General features: G+C 44.9%; 1 protein-coding gene across 1 annotated transcript; it reads right to left on the minus strand.

Moving 5' to 3' along the window:
* Positions 1–7,752: 7,752 nt before the first annotated feature.
* Positions 7,753–14,454, minus strand: LOC132813582 (protein LRATD2-like). Its single transcript, XM_060823204.1, has one exon. It carries the CDS (start codon positions 13,529–13,531, stop codon positions 12,614–12,616), a length of 918 nt encoding a protein of 305 aa, XP_060679187.1. The 5' UTR covers positions 13,532–14,454; the 3' UTR covers positions 7,753–12,613.
* Positions 14,455–18,297: the final 3,843 nt, after the last annotated feature.

The raw sequence follows: 18,297 nt of genomic DNA on the forward strand, positions 1-18,297 counted from the left end.
CTTGAAAGAAGTTCTGTGATTTAAAGATTAATGAATCGAAACCTGCAACCCATTCTAAAAGATGACAGACTTAACATCAATTTAGGTTTGTTCAATATATCGCATCAGTTTTTAGATTACGTTCCTTACAGTGTGGAAACAGGCCCTTCAGCCCAACAAGTCCACACCTACCCTCCGAAGAGTAACCCAGACCCATTTCCCTCTGACTAATGCACCCTACACTATGGGCAATTTAGCATTGCCAATATACCTGACCTGCACATCCTTGGACTGTGGGAGGAAACTGGAGCACCTGGAGGAAACCCACACAGACACAGGGAGAATGTGCAAACTCCACACAGACAGTCACCTGAGGTTGGAATTGAACCTGGGACCCTGGTGCTGTGAGGCAGCAGTGCTAACCACTGAACCACCGTGCTGCCCCAAATTGTATGTCATTATGACCTTTTACTATAAATTCTGCATCCTATGATCCTGCTGCACCTACCGAAGGAGCAGTGCTCCAAAAGCTAGTACTTCCAAATAAACCTGTTGGACTAAAACCTGGTATTGCGTTTTTTTAAACTTTGTCCACCCCAGGCCAACACCAGCACCTCCAAATCATAATTTACAAAGCCTTTTTTTAAAAAAAAATCTATTAAATAATATGTTTTAAAAATAATCAATCCTGGCAAAGCTGAAAAAAATGTTGCAGACCTAAATATAACTCTTACATATCTTGTTATACTTCATATGGACTTGCATACATTTGCATTGGTTTATGCTTGATACATTATATAACTTGGGTGCAAATAATTTTGTGAGATCTTATGTATTATGGTCAAGAAAGTAAGCAGACTGGTAAGCATCAAACACTTCGCAAGGCTAATTATAAATGCACTATTTGGGAATAGAAAAGAATGACTTGAAAATATGAAAGTATTGACTTGCTATCTAATTTTCCTTATTTCATCATGATTCTGCGGACTCTCCCAATAGGGCACTGTTTTAATGGGAAATTTGCTGCTTGGAGACTTGAGAGTGGAAAACTGTATCTTTGTCACAGAAAATTGACACAAAAGAATGTTGCATTGCTGCTCAACCCTCTAATTGCATTTTCCTCACTCATAATTTGTGGTCTCTTTAATGTGTACTTGTGTATGTCTCCTACACAATGCTGCTGAAACAGCAAAATTTCAAGGTAAATTTGCATTCATTCAAATATATCGCATGGAGACAAAAAATAATCACCTTTAGGACCAAGTTCCGACAAGATAGTAAAGGATGTTATTATCTAAGTGAGAGCAGCTGAAGAGAAATAGAATACAAGGGGTTAGGAATTCATCTTGCGCAATAATGTAAAATGGGTTATATCACAACAGATGGTCATTATACGCCCTTCCTGGTATTCCGTTCCATTGAAATGTACAGAATTGTGTATTTGGTGATGCATATAATAAGTGACTAAAGTGAAAGGAACCATTATTTTGATACTGCCCAAAATGGGTTTGTGAGAGGAAAGGCAAAGGGTTATAGGCAGATAGACGTAAAGAACCATTTCATGATCACCAGATGTCCCAAAACACTTTATAGCCAATGAAACACTTTTTGTAGCCATTATTGTAATAGAGGTAATATAGTTGCTGATTTGTGCACAGTAAACTCTCACAAACATGTGATTAAGATTAGATCATCTACTTCTCTAAGGTTGAGACGTAAATATTGGCCATGATAACTGGGATAACTTCCCTGCGCTTTTTCAAAATAATACCGCAAGGTGTTATATGTGCACGTGCTGGAAAATATGTTCTTGGCTTAATGTCACATCTGAAAGATGACAGCCTGACAGTGCAGTACTCAGTGCAGCGCTAGAATGTTAGCCTTGATTTTTATGCTCAAGCCCTTAATTGGGACTTGAACTCAGAATCCTATGATTGACTTCCTAATGAAGGGCTTTTTGCCCGAAACATTGATTTTCCTGCTCCTTGGGTGCTGCCTGGCCTGCTGTGCTTTTCCAGCACCATTCTGATCTAAACCCTATGATAGAGAGGCAAGTGCAAAACCTACTAGGCAGTAGCTGATGCACTTATTCGCATTCCAATGATCAAATATAACTTTTCAAACTTGTGAATCTGATCCACAAAAGAATTCAAGGGATCATTTCACACTGATGACCATTTCAACAACTAGTAGACTTAATTTTAAAGTCAGTAAACAGCAACAAGAATTTTCCACCAGAACTTTACCACACATCATATAATGGCATGAAATATCTAACCAGGAAGGTAACTAGAGAGATATTAATGGGTTCAATCTTGCTTTGAAGGAGGGCATATGTAGATGTTGTGAAAAGGTGGGGTTAAGATTATACAAAAAAAGTATTCTTATTCACCCATAGAATACTTTCTCTCCCTTATGGTTGAACATATTAATACATTGGAAAATGCTGAATCTACTTGATTGTAGAACTGTATGGAAATGCAAAATCATCATGAAAATATATTTATCACGTTCATCAAGAACAAATATAGGAGCAATTAATATAGTAACAGAAATTACTGCTTATACAATTGAGGCAAATGCACTTTATTATTAGGCATGATAACTTTTTCATGCCAGTTCTGCACCCATTCTCCATACCCTTTACTTATTATTTAAGTGCCCATCTTCTTTCCAATCATCTCAGTTCATTCTTCAAACGTATGCCCTTTAAGGGTAGAAGATAGCTCACTCTCACAAGTCATTGCATGAAAACCTTTTCTTTTCCTGTTGTTAATTCAAATTCTGAATTTAGATTGTCTCCTTCTGGATTTCCTCTACAATAGCAAAATGAACAATGCCCTTTATTGTCCTGAATGCTCAATTATTTTTAATTCTTTCACGGGATATGGATGTTGCTGACAGGTCCCTCATTTTGTAGCCCATTCTTAATTGCCATTGAACCAGTATCTTGCAGGGGCATTCAGAAAAGCATTAAGCATCAATCACTTTGCAGAAAATCTGAAGTAACAGGTAGGTCCATTGCCATTCCCAAAAAGAACATTAGTGAACTGAATGGGTTTTTACAACAATTAATAATAGTTTCATGCTCACCATAACTGAGATTTTCAATTCGAGAATTATGAATTGAATTTGAATTTCACCAGCTGCTGTGGTGGAATTTGACTAATATCCCCAAGGGATTGACCTGGACTTCTGAATTATTAATCCAGTGCCATAAACACTATGCCACCTACATTTAATTTATCTATATTTTAGGAAGTAGCTAAGTTTACCAGTCAGTTGAATCTCATTAAATGAAATAGCTTTAGCTTGGGTCAAGACACTGTTCTAAAGTTGCATAGAACTATTTAACAATGTTTATTAAAGTGTTAATGACTGTTAATTAGAAAATAATCTTAAGGAACACACGATTGCTGATTTAATAAATGGTCCTTGTTTGCTGAATATTTAAATCCTGTGGTCCTGCCATTTACTTAGTATCTGCTCAAGCCATCTTTGGATGAACTTGCATTGTACTCCCTGAAATTAACACCATGATGTGAAAGCATTCTTTTCAAGAGAGAAACAGACACATGCTCAGACCACTTCTGTTCTGTTTCCCAACATATTGCACCAGAGTTAACATTATTTATTTTGGAAGCTAAGAACTTACTCCAGGTTTACAAAACAAGCATCAACCATTTGTGTGTGTTTGATTGACTATTCATTCACTCGCTGTGGATAATTTGCTCTCTGTAACCACACTGGACACTCCCTGTGCTAATTTGAGAGTCTGTCACTGTTGTTCCTGCCTCAGTGGTGCTCACTTTGATGTGTGAGAGAGTGGTTTGCAGAATTCTTTATCACACTGAGTGGCTTTATGAATCACAAAGTTAGTCCAGACAGAATAAGTAGTATCCATTGGTACTTTGAGATGCAGGTCTTAAATCATTGTTGATCATGTCCAACTTTGACTCCACAACAAAGGAAAACTGCAGCTGAGAGAGTTCCCTGTGGCATGAAAACCCATTTATATTTGCAATCTGCATCTGACAATATCTGCAAAGTTAGTGGTAGACTGTGAATATAAACAAACTGGTTCTTATGGTGCCAGAGGCAGTGAGGGACATCAAAGTAGATGGTTTTGATCTGTTCATTCAATTACAGCCCCAGCTCCATCACAGTGTAAATACAAAGCAGTTTGCATGAAGCAGGTAAAAAGGATAGTTACTACTGGGTTGAGCAGCCACTGCTTCTGTATAGTTCAATATATTTGGTTTCACAATCGCTAATTCGTTCAGAAAAAAAAACATACACTGTAGGTTGGAATCATCCACAGTTCAGTAAGTAGTACCCTCACTACAGCTCAAAAAATTGTAGAATGAAGTCCTACCCCAGAGTCTTAAGAATACAATGCACAACACCAGGTTTGTTCAATGTATTGCATCAGTTGTATGATACTTTGATCTTTTACTATAAATTCTGTCCCATGATCCTGCCCCACTAGCTACCTGATGAAGGAACAGCGCTCCAAATAAACCTGTTGGACTATAACTTGTTGTGTGATTTTTCACTTTTGTCCACCCCAGTCCAACACCAGCAGCTCCTCATCATGAATACAATACAGATGGAGAAATCAGTGGAAGATTGAAGGACTGCTGCACTGCCTGAGGTGCTGTTTTTTGAATGAGGTGTGAAATCAAGGTCCTCTCAGGTGGATTCAAAAGATTTTGTGGTACTAAATAAAGAACAGGGCAGTTATCCAAGGAATCCTGGTCAATTCTTATCACCAGTAGACATTCCCAAAACCAGATTAGCTAGTCATTATCACATTACTTGTACTAGCTGTGGAAGCATGCTGGGTGCCACCTGGATGCCACGTTTCCTACATGACAATGGCATTCAAGTTTACTACACTGTCTCCTCAGATTGTGAACATGTGCTGAGTAAGTCTTCCTTTTGTTTAAAATGTTCTGAACATACACCATTGTTTTGAGTGTAGTCAAGTGGCTGCAGAATAAATACTTTTTAATACAAACAGGGCTGATTCTCCAGAAATAGATTGGAGTTACACGTAAACAAAAATGACTGTTATCTAACTGAACATCTACGTAGAGACAATCATTCAACTCCCTCACACCTGTCAAAAGGTGCCTTCCTCTTTATGGCTCATGATGGAAATCCACAACTGCACTTTCATCATTAATATATCCATCAAGAACTAAACGAAAAAAATTTCAACACGTTTGGCTGTATTGTTTATTTAATATAAAGAACTTAAAATGTTTCTTTCTCTCTTCTGAACTTATTTTCTCCTTGATGCAGTCTCAACTTAATAATTCAGTGATTTTTCATACATTATCCAAATGGTATATTGCCTCAAAAGATGTTAAAGAGAGATTTTATAGGGGGTTCTACAATTTATGATAGGTTTCAATAAAATAGGCAATGTAATCCATCAGCTGATAGTACAGGGAGTAAGGTTCACAAATTTAAGGTTTGATGAGTGATACAGGAAGGGAATTTGAGGACTTTCTTTCAAGAGGTGATGAGCCTTTGAGAGCAGTAGGGGTGGGGCCGGTTAGCAATGTCAAATGGAAATCAGTTGGGAGAAATAAACCTGCAAAACTAGTGAGATTGAACTGGAAAATGGAACCAACTGGATTGCTAGACTCGTTGGGCTAGGTGGCCTTGTCCAATGCTGACTCTATACTGCAAATGTGTTGCTGGTCAAAGCACAGCAGGTTAGGCAGCATCTCAGGAATAGAGAATTCAACGTTTCGAGCATAAGCCCTTCATCAGGAATAAGAGAGAGAGAGCCAAGCAGGCTGAGATAAAAGGTAGGGAGGAGGGACTAGGGGGAGGGGCGATGGAGGTGGGATAGGTGGAAGGAGGTCAAGGTGAGGGTGATAGGCCGGAGTGGGGTGGGGGCGGAGAGGTCAGGAAGAGGATTGCAGGTTAGGAGGGCGGTGCTGAGTTGAGGGAACCGACTGAGACAAGGTGGGGGGAGGGGAAATGAGGAAGCTGGAGAAATCTGAATTCATACCTTGTGGTTGGAGGGTTCCCAGGCGGAAGATGAGGCGCTCCTCCTCCAGCCGTCGTGTAGTTGTGTTCTGCCGGTGGAGGAGTCCAAGGACCTGCATGTCCTCGGTGGAGTGGGAGGGGGAGTTAAAGTGTTGAGCCACGGGGTGATTGGGTTGGTTGGTTCGGGCGGCCCAGAGGTGTTCTCTGAAGCGTTCCGCAAGTAAGCGGCCTGTCTCACCAATATAGAGGAGGCCACATCGGGTGCAGCGGATGCAATAGATGATGTGTGTGGAGGTACAGGTGAACTTGTGGCGGATATGGAAGGATCCCTTGGGGCCTTGGAGGGAAGTGAGTGTGGAGGTGTGGGCGCAAGTTTTACATTTCCTGCGGTTGCAGGGGAAGGTGCCGGGGGTGGAGGTTGGGTTGGTGGGGGGTGTGGATCTGACAAGGGAGTCACGAAGGGAGTGGTCCTTGCGGAACGCTGATAGGGGAGGGGAGGGAAATATATCCTTGGTGGTGGGGTCCGTTTGGAGGTGGCGGAAATGGCGGCGGATAATACGTTGTATGCGCAGGTTGGTGGGGTGGTAGGTGAGAACCAGTGGGGTTCTGTCTTGGTGGCGGTTGGAGGAGCGGGGCTCAAGGGCGGAGGAGCGGGAAGTGGAGGACTCAAGGGCGGAGGAGCGGGAAGTGGAGGACTCAAGGGCGGAGGATCTCCCCTATCAGCGTTCCGCAAACGGACCCCACCACCAAGGATATATTTCCCTCCCCTCCCCTATCAGCGTTCCGCAACCTGCGCATACAACGTATTATCCGCCGCCATTTCCGCCACCTCCAAACGGACCCCACCACCAAGGATATATTTCCCTCCCCTCCCCTATCAGCGTTCCGCAAGGACCACTCCCTTCGTGACTCCCTTGTCAGATCCACACCCCCCACCAACCCAACCTCCACCCCCGGCACCTTCCCCTGCAACCGCAGGAAATGTAAAACTTGCGCCCACACCTCCACACTCACTTCCCTCCAAGGCCCCAAGGGATCCTTCCATATCCGCCACAAGTTCACCTGTACCTCCACACACATCATCTATTGCATCCGCTGCACCCGATGTGGCCTCCTCTATATTGGTGAGACAGGCCGCTTACTTGCGGAACGCTTCAGAGAACACCTCTGGGCCGCCCGAACCAACCAACCCAATCACCCCGTGGCTCAACACTTTAACTCCCCCTCCCACTCCACCGAGGACATGCAGGTCCTTGGACTCCTCCACCGGCAGAACACAACTACACGACGGCTGGAGGAGGAGCGCCTCATCTTCCGCCTGGGAACCCTCCAACCACAAGGTATGAATTCAGATTTCTCCAGCTTCCTCATTTCCCCTCCCCCCACCTTGTCTCAGTCGGTTCCCTCAACTCAGCACCGCCCTCCTAACCTGCAATCCTCTTCCTGACCTCTCCGCCCCCACCCCACTCCGGCCTATCACCCTCACCTTGACCTCCTTCCACCTATCCCACCTCCATCGCCCCTCCCCCTAGTCCCTCCTCCCTACCTTTTATCTCAGCCTGCTTGGCTCTCTCTCTCTTATTCCTGATGAAGGGCTTATGCTCGAAACGTTGAATTCTCTATTCCTGAGATGCTGCCTAACCTGCTGTGCTTTGACCAGCAACACATTTGCAGCTGTGATCTCCAGCATCTGCAGACCTCATTTTTTACTCAATGCTGACTCTATACACAAGACCAAACAAAAAAGACCAACAAGTTACTAAGCCATAGGTATATTTACTCACTTGCTACACCAGCATTTCATTTACATAGAATGTTCTTCTGAAAGAAAACATCCAGAGATTTGATAGAGATGATTAAAATCATGAGAAACTTTCATGGTATACAGACAATGTCCCCCATTGTGGAAAGGTCAAGAAAAAGAGGATATTGATCTAATGTGATCAGCAAAAGAATCAATAACCAATTAGGGAAATGGGGTTTTACACAGTGAGGATCTGGAATGCATTGGTTGTGAGACTGATAGAGACATATTCAAAAGTGCTATCAAAAGTCAGTTCTACCAGCCCATAATGAGTGGTATTTGTAGGGCCAGAGGGAAAGATTGGGGAGTGAGTCTTTTTATATGGCACTTGCAAAGAGCCACCATGGAGACGATAGGTCAATGGCTTTCTCTCTGCTATAGCCATTTAATTCTACTAAGCACAGCAGGATGAAATAATGAAAGTTTATTCAAAGGCAATTCCCTGATAGGGATCTGCTAACTCACCACAGACTGCAGTGTAAACTCGGGATCTTCCAGATCTATGTGGATTGGCTAATTATTTGGTAAATTCACCTGATCTGCTGTAGCAATGGGTATGTTTTTCTATTTGTTTACTAACCTGAACAAGTGATGTTTTGCTTTTTGATCATGGAAGAGAAAATTCACTTGGTTTTTAATTTAAAGGTTGGGGGTACAATGGGCATCAATAGAGTGAATAGGAAGGGCCAATCTACATTGGCAGAGGGGTCAGTGACTAGGAGGCATAGATTTAAAGTAGAAAGCTTAGCGAGGAGATGAAGAAAGGTTTATTCACTGCAAGGGTGGCAGTCATCTGGAATACTGCTGAAAGGGCAACAGAGGCAGATATGCTCAATTCAATTATAGGGTGTCTGGACATGCAGCTCAAGTGCAATAAACTGCAGGGCTACTTATCAAATGCAGAAATGTGGAAAGCTCATTTTTCAGCAGACGCAGACATAATGTGCCAAAAGGCTCTTTTTAGGCTGTAAACTTACTATGACTCAAGTCCAAGTACAAGACTAAAACACAAAATAAATTATAGTGATTCCAGAGCAGTAACCAGGCGGTGCTGCCCCCTTGGAGGCTTTGTCTTTCAAATGAAATGTTTAAACAAGGCCCCATCTGCCTTCTCAAGTAAATGCAAAACAATTCTGTGGCACTACTTCAAAGAAGAACAGGAGCTTTCTCCCTGGTGAGCTGGGCAATATGTATTCCTCAATCAATATCACAAAAAGAAAACAATCTTTCGAATTATCACTTTGCTGTCTGAGAGAGCTTGCTGTTTACAAGCTGACTGCCATGTGTCCTACATTATAAAAGTAACTGCAATTATTTTACATATAAGTATACATAATTACTTATAAGTATTTAAATCAGCTGTGAAAATATTTGGAATGTCCAGATATTGTGAAAAGAGTGAGATAAATATAGGAACTTATTGCTACAGCAAAATTAAATGCACTTTAGAACTTTCCTGGGGAAAGGGGGGAAATGGATGAAGGAAGGGAGTGGAAGAGAGACAAGAGTTGTGAGGAAAATTTCCTTGTGTTTGCATGAATACTGTATATTGCTTCTCACATGGAAAAATCATGTAATCCAACATTTTATTACATAGTTTTGCAATTAACACAAGTGCTTAGACACTATCAATACATAATCTGTGCATTCTGTTGATCTTTAGAACCTTTCAAAACTTTGATATGTTATACACATCAACATTAAGGCAGGCAAAAAGAATCAACTGTAGTGCATAATGTAATGCACAATAAATTCAAAAATATCATTATAAAAATATTCAATTCAATCTCAGTAAAGATGTGCAAGAAATATGAATACCTTCAAACTCTGTTCAATGTATCATGGGAACATGTATCATCAACACTGGAAACCAACCAAAACCAATACCGTCTTCAAACTGAACTTAAAACTAAAATCAGCAGGTGCTATTTTCTCCAGTTAACTGTATAAAGTACTTGTACTTTTTAATTAAACGTGAGTGGAGAGTAATTGGTAAATGATGCACTTCAGAATGCTCCTGACTGAATCACTCTAAACCAGTATGCATTGCTCATTGCTGCAACAGTCTTTAACCTGGCTTCTTGCTTTCTTCAGATCAACTTAACGAACCCCTTCCATTAGTAAACTTTGCCCTTCATTTTGAAGGAACTGTTACAACCGAGAAATCTTCCCCTTTTGAGGAGAAGTTGTTGGATTCTCAGTTAAAGTGAGGGTTTGATGTACCCAGGCACTATAAAAGGAGGGAGGGTGTGGGGTAGAGGTGGTGGATTAGGGGAGGTGACAAGTCACAGATGATCACGAGAGTACAAAACAACTCCAACACCATAAACAGTGGGTATGTTAACTCAGGGATGTTGCTTGTAAGTTAACACGGTGTGGCAAATGCATAAGATGATTACATTTTGACTTCTGTGTAATCCACCCACTTGAAAATGCTTCCTTTCAGTTTGTCTGGATCAGAAGAAATAGGAAAGAAACTCATGGTGAAACTCTTCATTCCAACACAGAAGATCAACGAATGTCCCAGTTTTTGGTTGGTTGGTTGGTTGGTTGGTGGCGGTGGTAGTGGTGGGGGTAGGCAAGAGATGGTTAACCTGTTCAGTCTGTTACAGTCAATCCCAGTCTATAGGGGTTTTAATGTGTGTTATGTTGTTTTAATCTGCTCAATGGGTGTTACAGACAGTCCCAAATTTAAACAGTTCACTGTGTGTTGTGGTCATTCCCAGTTTTTAATCCACTCCACGGCTGTTGTGTAGTCATATTTAGATTGTGCTTGGGGAGGGGGTAGTTTAACCCACTCAGTTGGTATAATACGGTCAATACCAGGGTATAACCAGGTCCGAGGGAGGTGGTGACAGGGGGTGGGAACAGTTCGTAGGCTGAGTTTAGCCCTCTTAGCAGTGCTTGCATGGTCAGTCCCAGAGTAAGGTTTAACCCTGTGTAAGGTTGGTGTCATCAGACCACGGTTAAACCCTCTGCATTGGGGATTGGTGGTGGTCAGTTCCATGTTAGAGTTTGGTTTGCTTTCTAAATGTGGTGTGGTCAGTTCCAATTTTAAGTCTCTTAGTAGGGGGTGATTCGGACAGTGCCACGTTTAACTCTTTCAGTATTGAGATGGTGGAGTCAGTCCCAGGTTTAACCCTCTCAGTATTGAGATTTTGGGGTCAGTGTAACTCTCTCAGTGTTGGGATGGTGGGGTCAGTCCCAAGTTTAACCCTCTCAGTTTTGAGATGATGGGGTCACTCCCAGGTTTAACCCTCTCAGTATTGGGATGGTGGGGTCAGTGTAACTCTCTCAGTATTTAGATGTTGGGGTCGGTGTAACGCTCTCAGTATTGGGTTGGTGGGGTCAGTCCCAGGTTTAACCCCCTCAGTATTGGGATGGTTGGGTCAGTCCCAGGTTTAACCCTCTCATTGTTGGGATCGTGGGGTCAGTATAACTCTCTCAGTGTTGGGATGGTGGGGTCAGTCTAACCCTCTGAGTATTGGGATGGTTGGGTCAGTCCCAGGTTTAACCCTCTCAGTGTTGGAATGGTGGGGTCAGTGTAACTCTGTCAGTATTGGGATGGTGGGGTCAGTCCCAAGTTTAACCCTCCCAGTTTTGAGATGGTGGGGTCACTCCCAGGTTTAACCCTCTCAGTATTGGGTTGGTTGGGTCAGTCCCAGGTTTAACCCCCTCAGTATTGGGATGGTTGGGTCAGTCCCAGGTTTAACCCTCTCATTGTTGGGATCGTGGGGTCAGTATAACTCTCTCAGTGTTGGGATGGTGGGGTCAGTCTAACCCTCTGAGTATTGGGATGGTTGGGTCAGTCCCAGGTTTAACCCTCTCAGTGTTGGAATGGTGGGGTCAGTGTAACTCTGTCAGTATTGGGATGGTGGGGTCAGTCCCAAGTTTAACCCTCCCAGTTTTGAGATGGTGGGGTCACTCCCAGGTTTAACCCTCTCAGTATTGGGTTGGTTGGGTCAGTCCCAGGTTTAACCCTCTCAGTGTTGGGATCGTGGGGTCAGTGTAACTCTGTCAGTATTGGAATGGTGGGGTCAGTATAACCCTCTGAGTATTGGGATGGTGGGGTCAGTCTAACCCTGTCAGTATTGGGATGGTGGGGTCAGTCTAACCCTCTGAGTATTGGGATGGTTGGGTCAATCCCAGGTTTAACCCTCTCAGTGTTGGGATGGTGGAGTCAGTGTAACCCTGTCAGTAGTGGAATGGTGGGGTCAGTCCCAAGTTTAACCCTCTCAGTTTTGAGATGGTGGGGTCACTCCCAGGTTTAACCCTCTCAGTATTGGGATGGTGGGGTCAGTGTAACCCTCTCAGTAGTGGAATGGTGGGGTCAGTGTAACCCTCTCAGTGTTGGGATGGTGGGGTCAGTCTAACCCTCTGAGTATTGGGATGGTGGGGTTGTGTCAGGTTTGACCCTCTCAGTGTTGGGATGGTGGGGTCAGTGTAACTCTGTCAGTATTGGGATGGTGGGGTCAGTCCCAAGTTTAACCCTCTCAGTTTTGAGATGGTGGGGTCACTCCCAGGTTTAACCCTCTCAGTATTGGGATGGTGGGGTCAGTGTAACTCTCTCAGTATTGAGATGGTGGGGTCAGTGTAACCCTCTCAGTAGTGGAATGGTGGGGTCAGTGTAACCCTCTCAGTGTTGGGATGGTGGGGTCAGTCTAACCCTCTGAGTATTGGGATGGTTGGGTCAGTCCCAGGTTTAACCCTCTGTGTTGGGATGGTGGGGTCAGTCCCAAGTCTAACCCTCTGAGTATTGGGATGGTGGGGTTGTGTCAGGTTTGACCCTCTCAGTGTTGGGATGGTGGGGTGAGTGCCAGCCCCTCAGTGGGGGTGTGGGTGGTCAGTCCTCTGCTGCTCGTCGCCGTGTAGATGAGCGGCGAGCTCGCGGATCAGAGCAACTTTGCCGATTTGGTCGTTGCGGCGTTTCTCCAGGACCAGGTCGTGCAGGCTCTGGAACTCGAGCGTGTGGCTGCTGTGCTCGGACAGGTGGAGCTGCAGGCGGTACGGCTGCTTGCCGATGCGGAGCTCCCCGCCGACCTTGAACTCCCGGCGCCCGCAGCGGCACCACGCCGCGAAGCACTCGGAGCTGCTCCAGCGGAGCTGTGCCCCCCGGACACCGACCTGCTGCAGGGCGGCCCGGACCACCGCCTCCGCCGGCAGCGCCTTGAAGCGGTACCGCTGGCTGACCAGGCGGCCCCTCCGGCCCTGGCTGGCGTCCGTCAGGAAGTCGTTGCGGATCTCCGCCTGGTGCAGGTGAACCACCTGGAAGTCGCCCACGTAGACAACCCAGTGCGGGCACTGACCCGCCGCCACAAACTCCACCAGGTCCCCGGGCTGGCACCTGCCCAGCAGGATCTCGGCCGGCTGAGGGGTCAGCAGCTCCTGGCCGTCTCCCTTGGCCGAGCGGCCTGCCCTCCTTCTCTTCTCGTAGATGCACTGGTCCCGGTAGTAGACGGAGCACTCCACCTCGTTTAGGAGGTCGTACGTGTCCCTTTCCCTGTCGCCGCCGCCGCCGCCCTCCTCCTCCTTATCCCGCTCATGCTCCCTGTCCCCTCCGGGGGCTGACCGCCTGTCCGGACCGTCCTCTCCGGCCACCGGCTCCTCGCCCAACTCGTCGTCCTCATCCACCGAGAAGATGTACGAGACCCCGATGCGGGGTCCCGGCTCCGTCCCCGCCGGTTCCGCCGTCGGTACCTCGGCGTAACTCAGATGGGTCAGTCTCTCCACCTGGTTCCCCATTCAACTCCGACCACCTCCACCACCACCTCCTCCTCCTTCCCCCTTGTGTGTTCTTTAACAGAGTAAAAACACACAAGTTCGCAGTACTGTAAATAAACCAACCCCGGCAGCCAGTGAAAAGAAAAGGCGGGGTTTTGAGAGTGGGGGAAGAGGGAGGGAAAAAAAAGACCCAAAATAATCTCCACCTGTAAAAACAGCGTGAACAAACAAACCCAGGCTCAAATCCTGCCGGCTAAAGGATCTTCCACACCGGCCTCCATCGGCCCACAGGGTGCGGGGCAGCAGCGATGGCAAAAAAAAATCCGAAAGGGGTGGGGAGAAGTAAAATAAAAAGTTGGAGTCGATCAATAGATAGTTTCCTCTCGCCTCTGGAGTGCAGTTGTTTTCTGTTTTTTTTAGATTTGAAAAGAGTTTGGGTTTTATAGTATCTCTCCTGCCTAGCTGCCTTCCTTGGCTCAGGTGCTACCGATCATCCAAACTGCAAACAGGTACAAAAAGAGAGGGAGAAGATAAATCCCCGCCGCTGTCTCCACAAGTCTCTCTCCTGGAGCCAGGCTCCGCCGCTACCGCCTGTAGAATTTCAGCTGAACAGTTGCAATCGCCGTGCCGCTACCGCTGGATCGCTTCAGAATGTGACTCATATACCGATCCTCGGTCTCTCTCTCTCTCTCCCTCCCTCCCTTCCTCTCCCTCGCTCAGGAAACGTCAAGGTAAGTGAGCTGGCGGAAACGCAAAGGATCTGTCAACCCTGGGGAGCAGCCAAAAAGCTTCAGGAGTGCCGCCCCCATCCACTGTCTGGTTGCTTACACACAATCTCTCTCTCTCTCTCTGTCGGCCAGTCTCTCTTGCTCTGCCACTTTGAGAAACTACTTCAAGAATTCCAACAGAGGACGGTGAGGACGCTGCTGCTTTATGTACATGCACAGAGTGAAGGTTTGTAAAGCTGAATTGGGGGAGGTGTTTATAAATCGGCAGCTGCTCCCTCGGCACCTGAGAAATGAAACTGGTGGTGTCAGTTTAATCCTGCTCTCAGATAGTGACAGACCTGCTGCGTGTCTGAAAAAGGGTATCTGTTCTTTTTCATTTTTTTGTACGGTATTATCGCTGACAGGAGGATCCAAGTCATCCTGGAGTTGGAAAGAGACCAGTTTTGCCATGTTCGGGAACTACTCCAGGGCATCGGGCGGGGAGAAATCGCAAACCTCCGACAGTAGCCGATGAAATGCCTGTCGAAGCCAATTAAAGACGTTTCCACGTTACGAAAGACTTGGGTGTATTGAATTCACAACCAGGGATGGTTCAAAGGTTATACAGTGAAGTAAGACTGACGTGTGACTGTGGGGCGCTTCTCACCGATCATTCGGGTCAATCTACAAGTCAAATCACCCAAAGGCCTACAACAGATTATTTTGAAAGGTCTTGCATTCATGTAGCGCCTACCACAACCCAAAGTGTTTGATATTTTGACCTGCAATTCAGTGTGGTAGGAAATACAGCAGCCACTTCAAGCATAGAAACAGGAATGCTGGAGGCTGTCAGATAATCTTTTAGATGTTGGGAAACGGGTAGGTTTTGGCTTGGACACTAGAGAGAAATAGTACAAGGAGGTATTGTATGTCCAATGTAGAATGCAAGAGAAGTATTGTTGTAAAACGTGAACAGCCAAACAAGGAGCAGCAGTAGGCCATTTGACCCCACTAGCCTGCTAACCATTCGATATGATTAAGCTGATCTGATTGTAACCTCAAATCCACAGTCCAGACTCTGATTCTTGTTGCTTTACAAAAATCTATCTACCTCTGCCTTAAAATCAACATTTCTGCTTCTCCTCTTTGGAAGAGAATTCCAAAAGCTAACGACTCTGTCCAAAAACAAAATGCACCTCATCTCTGTTTTTAATGGCCAGCTCTTTATGCTTTTTAATTCTTTGCGGAACATGGGCATTACTGGCTGGCCAGTATTTGTCGCCCGTTCCTAGTTGTACTTGAGCAGGTGGTGGTGAGCTGCTTTCTTGAACTGCTGCAGTCCATGTGCTGTGGGTTGAGCCACAAAAAACAATGACCCCTATTTCGAGATCTTCCCATAAGAGGAAATATCCTGTCCACATCCAACCCTTCAAGACTCATCAGGATCTTAAATATTTCTATCAAGTTGCCACTTACTGCTCAAAATTTCAACTGATACAAACCTAGCTTGTCCAATATTTCCTCATGAGACAACTCACTCATTCCAATGTAATGTGGTAAATCTTCTCTAAATGACTTCCAATACTCTTACATCATTAAGGTGACAAATACTGTACACAGAATTCCAGATGAAGCCTCAGCAATGTCCTTTATAATGGAAGCATAACCTCCCAATCTAATCCAAAAGATGGCCATTCTGCCTTAATTCTTGCTAGGCAGAAAGTTAAAACAACATTTGTACACATGTAGATCCTCAGATAGCAATGAGCAGCTTTGGTGGTTCTGTCTCGATGAGGAATCTTTGAAATAGGATCTTTTCAGCATAATCTGGAAAAACAAAGAGGATGTCTGTTTAGTGTCTTGTCCAAGGGCCAGTGCATTCCCCAACACTGCACTCCTGAAGTGACACCCTGCATTGTAAAGTTCAATTAGGCGCTCAGCCACAACTGAGCTGAGCTGATTTGAAACTTTAAAAACAAACAGAATTTCTTTTCTGTACCTTCTGTTTGTCAGACAAGTTATTTAAATTACATTTTATTTAAGAAGCTTCATGTGCCAAAGAGATGCTGTTGAATCCTATTTATTTGGATGTATTATTCAATTCTCGGCATCTAACAAAAATGATATGAGCAAAAACAATTCTGAGCAATGCCGAATCCACAAACAAAAAAACCACAACTGCTTAATCTTTTATGACAGCATTCAGTAGAATTTTAACAAATTGAGAGGGCAGCATATTTTCAAACTTGGTTTTATAACGATCAATGTCTACCACAAGGCCCAAATGGGACAGTTTGAAGATTTCCAACATAAGCTGAGCTCAATTTGTACACTTGACTTTAGATTAGCTTGGCCACTTGAATATAAAAAAGTATTTTGCATTTGTATGATATTTTTTATGTCCTGACCATGGCCCAAGGTGCTGCACTATCACTGAAGTGACTCTGAAATGTAGCCACTGGTATAATGTAGAAAGAAAACAACTAGGAGATAAATAACCAGGTACTCAGTTTCAATAGGTTTTAGCCTAGGGTTAAATGTTGGACAGGGAGAAACCCCTGTATAGTGCCATCTGAGAGGGTGGGCAGAAGCTCAATTGAAATTTTCATCCAAAGAAACCTTTCATCCGCAAGATTGCACTAATCAGTGGTGCAATACTGAGGGAATATCCGTTTGGATTATATTCTTGTAACCTTCAGCTCAAGGTAGGAATGTTAGCACTGAGACATGTCAGCCAACCAACTATCTTTTCAGAAACACCTTGCATTTGTTGAAGGAAACAAATACCAACAGTTTACTATGATCCTTTTTTTATGCTGTCATTAATTGTGTGGTTGAAACTATTCAGTACTTTTATGCTTTTTAATAAAACTGTTATAATGGTCTTGAAAGGAGAAAGGGGTTTCAATGAAAAACATTTCAAAAGAATCAGTGAGTGTGTATGAATCTTCATAGCATTTTCATTTTACTTTAACCTTTCTCTGAAGTATCATGGATATCCAAATAATTGTGGCATGAAATGGGAATGTCCAGGTGTGTTTCAATAATCACTGATGGCGAACGTATTGGTAGCCAGTCAGTGTAACACAGTAATAGCCGCTATAGTCCCAAATGACAATAGAGCTGCTCTCCCATTAGAGAAAGATAACTGATGCCTCAGAGATGGGGTGAGATCATGAAAATGGAACCTTCATGGTGACCTCAGTTAGTGTGGGAATTGTTGGCATCACTCTGCATTGCAAACCTGCTGTCCAGCCAACTGTGCTAATCATCATTGTAGAGCTGAAAATGTGTTGCTGGAAAAGCGCAGCAGGTCAGGCAGCATCCAAGGAACAGGAAATTCGACGTTTCGGGCATAAGCCCTTCATCGGGAATGAGGAAAGTGTGTCCAGCAGGCTCAGATAAAAGGCAGAGAGGAGGGACTTGGGGGAGGGGCGATGGAGATGTGATAGGTGGAAGGAGGTCAAGGTGAGGGTGATAGGCCGGAGTGGGGTGGGGGCGGAGAGATCAGGAAGAAAATTGCAGGTTAGGAGGACGGTGCTGAGTTTGAGGGAATCGACTGAGACAAGGTGGGGGGAGGGAAATGAGGAAACTGGAGAAATCTGAGTTCATCCCTTGTGGTTGGAGGGTTCCCAGGTGGAAGATGAGGCGCTCTTCCTCCAACCGTCGTGTTGTTATGTTCTGGCGATGGAGGAGTCCAAGGACCTGCATGTCCTTGGTGGAGTGGGAGGGAGAGTCAAAGTGTTGAGCCATGGGTGGTTGGGTTGGTTGGTCCGGGCGTCCCAGAGGTGTTCCCTGAAGCGTTCCTCAAGTAGGCAGCCCGTCTCCCCAATATAGAGGAGGCCACATCGGGTGCAGCGGATGCAATAGATGATGTGTGTGGAGATGCAGGTGAATTTGTGGCGGATATGGAAGGATCCCTTGGGGCCTTGGAAAGAGGTAAGGGAGGAGGTGTGGGCGCAAGTTTTGCATTTCCTGCGGTTGCAGGGGAAGGTGCCGGGATTGGAGGTTAGGTTGGTGGGGGGTGTGGACCTGACGAGGGAGTAATCATCATTGTATCCCAGTATAGTGATTGGAACC

This window comes from Hemiscyllium ocellatum, chromosome 4 (assembly GCF_020745735.1).
Source record: "Hemiscyllium ocellatum isolate sHemOce1 chromosome 4, sHemOce1.pat.X.cur, whole genome shotgun sequence".
In the NCBI taxonomy this organism is placed as follows: Eukaryota; Metazoa; Chordata; class Chondrichthyes; order Orectolobiformes; family Hemiscylliidae; genus Hemiscyllium; species Hemiscyllium ocellatum.